This window comes from Pyxicephalus adspersus, chromosome 3 (assembly GCF_032062135.1).
Source record: "Pyxicephalus adspersus chromosome 3, UCB_Pads_2.0, whole genome shotgun sequence".
NCBI lineage: Eukaryota > Metazoa > Chordata > Amphibia > Anura > Pyxicephalidae > Pyxicephalus > Pyxicephalus adspersus.
Genome location: NC_092860.1, coordinates 61,703,167 through 61,709,989, shown reverse-complemented (window position 1 = coordinate 61,709,989; position 6,823 = coordinate 61,703,167). Strand labels below are relative to the sequence as shown.

Sequence of the window (6,823 nt, the reverse complement as noted above, 5' to 3'; positions counted from 1 at the left end):
ACAGCTGTTTGGGCGTATACAATGAGGTCCCAATCAGCTGGCAGTACGCATTCCTAAAGTAGGATTATCTCAGAGGACACAAGCAGTGGGCGGGGTGTATCTGGATACAATCACGGTCTGAACCTGCGATTGGAGAGTGGCTGGGGGCTGGTATCATGACATCACTCTGGGGAGGTGTTTTCCCCTTTGATTGACACAGTCCTGAATGGGTCCTCTTTTTTTTGCGACTGCACCCCTGCATTGATTGGTATCAAAGTTGCAACAGAAGCTTAATCAACTTATTTAAATACCATTTTAGATTATTTCCTGAATTTAAGGGCAGTTTGTAGACAACCCTGCCACGTCACTTGTAAATCCAACGACGGAATACAAACAGTAATGTATTAAAAGTAGAATCAAGCCGTTGTTCTTCAATAGACATAGTAGCACCCCCCCCTCCCGTGTTTCCTTTCAATTACCGGAAGTGAACGCTTGTAATTTCCTGAGTCGGGATCTTAGGACGGCTCGAGTTTAAACCACTTTAGTAAATTTCTTGAGTTGTACAGTGGAACAGCTGCAGCCATGTCGGTAGCCGGGCTTAAGAAGCAATTCTACAAAGCTAGCCAGGTCAGCAGAGTGGGCGGGTTGATCATTTGAGGTTCCCATATGCAAGGCTAGATAGGCATGCGGTTTGTGATATGGACAGCTTTGCGGAGTGCTCTCTGTTTGTATACTTAAGAGGGTTTAAAGAGTGTTTACTTTATTACCACCAATTTTAAGTGACGAGAGGCAATTATTTGATTGTATAGGTACAATCTACATCTATAGATATCTTTAATGACTGTGTGTGTATATACACACACCATGGGGCGATCTGCAATGTGGCAATATCAGACATCTGTCAAATCTGTTTATTTGTAATTTACCGCGGCTGGCGTTAATACTTCCGCTGCTGCAGTAAATAGGGAAAGCTCCCTGAAGGTAAATTTCCTCCACAATACATAGGGAGGAGAGGTATTTTTCTTTAGGGGGCGTTCCCTGGTGGTCGGCGGAGCCATTAGGACGGGTTGGGCCTAGTGTGCTCCAGCCCACCAAATAAATGGCCCAGTGGCCATAAAACTTTGCTGACCCCTCGTCTCAACGGATGTTTAACCTGAGGTTTTAAAAGCCCATGTTAAAAATTCCTATGCATTCCAATAGACCAATCTACACCAGAATGTTTCCTTGGGGCAGGTTTATGAGAATTATCAATAACGTTCCTTCTAGATTGTAAGCTCCTGGGGCAGGGTCCTCTCCTCCAGTGTCACTGTCTGTATTCGTTTGTCATTTGAAACCCCTGTTTAATGTACAGTGCTGCGTAATATGTTGGCACTTTATAAATCCTGTTTATTATTAATATTTAAAAAATTAAAACGTGTTACCTCTGGAAAACACCCAAAAACCCAGGAAAAGGCGGGTAAATGCTTCCATTTATTTCAAAAGGGTGTTGTCCCGCAGTTTCCGTGGCAGGCTTTTTCCAGTATTTTAAAGGCAAGCTTAAGAAGGCTAATACAAGTGTATAAAAACGCATATAAACCCAGTAGGAGTGTTTACATGCGTTTTTTTAAACGTCCGTGTAGACCCAGCCTTACTCATGAACAGTGACACAATCCTACGGTCTCAACAATGCAACTCACTACATGCAAATCTATGGACAAAGTGGTTCCTACAGGCTCCCAAACAGTTTGGTTGGGAGTCATGTTGAGGATGTAATATGCTGTAACAGTTAACCACAGGTCCTTGCAACCATTAACCAGGCACCAAAAGGAAATATTATGCAATTGTCCAAGAAATAAATGTGTATTTATTGTCAGACTTTTATGGGCACAGGTTCAAAGGCAAGGGGGCCGGGTGATTTCTCCCCCAATTTTTATTTTTCTTGGTGACATTGGTTTCTAGTGCAAGTAAAGGAGTTACAACAGGGATGGAGACAATAATAAAAACTTGAAATAGGCCTTCACTAAGGCTACATAAAAACGTGCAATAATTATAGTTGGAAGCGAGCGATTAAAGACCGATCGTCTGATAATCGTTAACAAAAAAGTGAACAATGACACAGATGAACGAGGAATGTCACTGGAAATGAACGACCGTCCTTGCAGATCGGATTGGGCGAAGATCGTTCGCTATCTATTGTGTATAGTCGTTCAGTGATCATGTTTCTGCGGTACACTTTCTCCAGTACATGTCACTTCCTGCATCGTTCAAATGATTGCATCTAGTGTCTGTAGGTTATTGGTGGATTATATTTCAACGATCCTATCTTTTTAGCATGTACGGAATCGTGCACTATATGATCGTTCAAAATAATTGTGAATAATCGCCGATCGGTCATTAATTGTTCGTTTTCCAACAATAATTATTGCACATGTGTATGTAGCCTAAAACTTGACTTTGCAAAGTTTTGCCTAGAGATATACCCCTTAAGGTGTATAAATATAAAGCAGTGAATTTACCTATTTACTGATACATTCCTTGATTACTGCCATTGAAACATAGACCTAGATGGTTGTTCCTTGTTTTAAGTGAATGTCATATTCATAGCTTTATAAATAGGCCCCCTAAGAGTAGCTTTCCTTTTAGCTTGGAGAGATTTCTTCTGGGTGAGCATAGTACTGACAGAATGCGCTACTGTATGCTAATTGTACTAATTATATACTTTAAATATATTGTAATAATGGATTTCATTTTTTTCTGTGTATAGTATGTAAACGTTTTAGAACACATTCCCTTTTCTATGGTGTGTAATCATATTCCAAAGTGAATGTTACTTCTGGCTATATATCTAAACAATTTGCATAATGAATCTATCAACAAAAGTCCTTGTTTCATTGTTCTATCCAAACTAAAGCCACGTACACAGTTCCAATAGTTCTCTCCCGATATTCGGCTCAGGGCCGATATCGGACGAGAATGTGAAGTGTGTACAGCGCGCATCGTTCATCGTCCGAACGACAGTCCTGGCAGATCCACGGACGATAAATGATCGTAATGCAAGGGAAGGGGGAGAGCATGCAGTGGTGCTTTGTCGCTCTCCCCCTCCCCTCTGCATAGAGCAGGACGATGCTGTATGTACAGCATCGTTCATGCATCATGGAGTTTTTAGTCATTAGAAAGGATCGTGAAAGATCCTTTCCAATGACTATAATTGGAAGTGTGTATGCAGCTTAAGATCAGTGAATGCACCTAAATGTTAACTAGAAATGGGTGAATGTGCTTTTCTGAATTTGAAAGTAGACATGGGCCAACCAATAGATCTTTGGTTATCTTTATATATCTTATTTTATCTTTGGTTATCTCTCTCTCTCTCTCTCTCTCTCTCTCTCTCTCTCTCTCTCTCTTTTTATATATATATATATATAGAGAGAGAGAGAGATAGATCTATATATATATATATATATATTCGTATGTGTGTATGTATATTCCACCATCACTCGAAAATGCATGAGAGACATTTCAACCAAACTTGCCATACATATGACTGAGACTCATGTGAGTGCACCTGTCATCTTTGTACAGCGCTGTGCTATATAACAGAGCTATATTTGGATGAAACACATGGAGACATCCCAAACCAACTTTCTATGTAGCACCATCACTAGGAAACACATCAACAAATTTCAACCAAACTTGCTAGACATACAGTATGACTCAGACTCATGTGAGTGCAGCAGTCATCTTCGTGCAGCGCTGGGGGACAGCAGAGTGTCAGCTCCTCTGTACAGAGACTGATAGGACTGGCTCAGTGATCTCTGTATAGCACTATGGTATATGTCAGAGCTATATAAATCTATATATATAAATTTGGATGTATGTGTACTCGAACACGCATGGAGACATTTCAACCAAACTTGCTATACATATGACTGAGACCCATGTGAGTGCACTAGTCATCTCTGTACAGCGCTGTGCTATATGTCAGAGCTATATTTGGATGTATGTATTTATTGCTCTGCGACAGTGTGCCTTTTGCTTACTTTTTTTGGACTCTTTTACAAATTTCCAGTCTGTAATAATGCCTTCAAGAAAATGTAAGGCAATTGGCAGAGTGCAATCAAAGGCAAAAAATTGAAACAACACCATATACAAGAACATCACTATACCTTTTTTTTATTCCTTTTCCTGTATAATATAAGTAATATAAGATTGCAATAAATAAATACCCCGGCTACTCCGGGTTATCAGCTAATTATATATATATATATATATATATATATATATATATATATATATATATATATATGTATGTTCCACCATCACTTGAAAACGCATGGAAACACAGCGCAGACATCATTGTACTGCGCTGTGCTATATGTCAGAGCTATATTTGGATGTATGTGTGTATGTCACCACTAGGAAAGGCATGTAGACATTTCTATTAAATCTTGCTATGTTCCACCATCACTGGGAAACGCATCGACGCATTTCAACCAAACCTGCTAGACATATGACTCAGACTCATGTGAGTGCACCGCTGATCTTTGTACAGCACTGTGCTATATGTCAGAGCTATATTTGAATGTATGTATGTGTTTTATATAAATATATATTTTTATATATTTATATATATATATATATATATATATATATATATATATATATATATATATATATATATATATATATACGGGGACATTTCAACCAAACTTCAAGACGTTTAAACCAAACGTACTAGACATATGACTCAGACTCATGTGACTTCACGGCTGATCTTTGTACAGCACTGTGGTATATGTGGGAGGTATATTTTCATGTATGTATTGCTCAGTGACAGTGTGCCTTTTGCTTACATACTTTTTTTTTAGACTCTTACAAATTTCTGGCTTGAGTTAATGCCTTCGAGAAAATGTAATGAAATAGGCAGAGTACAATCAAAGGCAAAAAAAAATGCTTTAGAGATAGTACAACAGTGTGACTCTCCCATTTCCTGTAGTGGGGTAAGAGCTACTACATCTGGAGCTTCAGAAACAGTACAACAGTGTGAGACCCGAGTACAGGAAATGAGTGAAAGAGCTACTACATCTATAGCTTCAGAAACAGTACAACAGTGTGAGACCTGAGTACACGAAATGAGAGAGAGAGCCAGACACGGACAGATTTAGATCACGAACTGCACAACATTTTAGCTTCGCATTGGATGGATTCCACTATGATCCACTTAAAGACTACTTCCAGCATGCAAGTGTTACCAATTGAAAAATGGTAATCGTTTGTAGTTACTGCCAAGCCAAGAGGTTTAAATCTGTGTCTCCTGGTATTTGCTGCAAAAAAAAGAGAAAGTCAAACTCTGCCAACTGGAAACACCACCACAAGAACTTTGGAATTACACATCATCATTGGAACATATGCCATTAATTTAGGTTAATTTAATTGTATTTTAATATAATTGTATATTGTACTTATACTTTTAAAACCTGTAAAAAAAAAAAAAAAAAAAAAACATTTCTTTCATTTACTACTTTAGCCTTATTTGATTCCTTTTCCTGTATAACATAAAATTGCAACAAATAAATACCCGGGCAACACTGCGTAATTAGCTAGTTATTATTAATAATAATAATAATAATAATATTAATAATAAGCAGGATTTATATTGTGCCAACATATTATGCAGCGCTGTATATTAGGGGTTGCAAATGACAGACAAATACAGACAGTGACACAGGAGGAGGAGAAGACCCTGCTTCAAAGAGCTTACAATCTAGGAGTTGGGGAATGTAACACAATAGGAGGGGAGAACATGGTTTACTTGCATTTGCTGTTATCCCTTGATGCTGTGTTCGTATTGCATTATCTATTTGTAAAAAGTTTGACGTTCAGATGGCATCCTTTAAGCTATTGTGATAAATATAAATATACAAGCTTGTGTCCCTTCCTGATAATTGGTTAAAAAGGATTGCAGTTATGCCAAAAGCTTGCATTTTAAATAACTCATGTTAGTCAAAAAAAGATATTATATATAAAATCTGCAGCCCTGTGGACTTGCCTTCCCTGCATTGTCCTTTTTTGCAATGCTTGTTCCTACATACAGGTATATGAACAGGAAGTGCAAGAATGTATGTATTGTACATCCATGCATAGTCCGCACTCTTAATCCTGTTCGCTTCACTTTATATGTTGTGGTATACATTCATACGTGCACACACCTGACCACTATATTCTTTATGATGAACTTTACTTTACTCTGTTAAGACTTGTATCCAAAATCTACCCTCCTCCCAGGAACCAAACTACCCAAAAATCATCCTACCTCCAAGAACACACTACTTTCTCTATTTTGAACCTTGCCCCCATCCTCATGGATTCTCTCTCTCCCTTCCCCTAAGCAAAACACTCCAGTCCTTATGGAAAAAATCCTACCCAAAAAGTTAACCCCTTATCTAAGTTTAACACCACAGGAAAAAATTCCCCAAAAGCAACTGCCTCCCCTTTAGTTGCTGCACCAAACCTCAGATGCCATGTGTAGTCCTCTTGGCTTCCCATTGACTGTGACATATGAGAAATATGAGCCATGAAGGATCCTGGAAGAGCTTTCTCCAGCAACAAGTTTCTTGGTTCTGTGTATTTGCACATTAGCGATGTTCAGGAGCTTCTCCAGAACCATGAAATGTGTTGTGTTATGCATTGACTTCTACATATTGGTGACGTGTGGAGCATTTCTGATCTGGGACGCATGCCTGGCCTTTGATATACCTATCCTACTCCCTTGTAAGTTTGTAAATTTTTGTATTTTTGAATATAGCATACAGCATGACTCCCAAGCACTGGGCACTCCTGAACCTGTTGTCCTGACTCCTGCCATCTG

At 38.8% G+C, this 6,823-nt stretch overlaps 1 protein-coding gene across 3 annotated transcripts in view; it reads left to right on the top strand.

The window, feature by feature from the left end:
- The first annotated feature begins 434 nt into the window (after positions 1-434).
- Positions 435-6,823, top strand: part of SH3GL1 (SH3 domain containing GRB2 like 1, endophilin A2) — a 111,550-nt gene continuing 105,161 nt past the window's right edge. The window contains exon 1 of one of the 3 annotated variants that reach the window (XM_072404910.1): positions 435-606. In XM_072404910.1, the coding sequence (XP_072261011.1) occupies positions 562-606 (45 nt within the window). In that variant the 5' untranslated portion in view covers positions 435-561. Of the gene's footprint in view, positions 607-6,509; positions 6,727-6,823 lie in introns of those variants that run through there. The other 2 variants (XM_072404908.1, XM_072404909.1) reach the window with 2 other exon arrangements.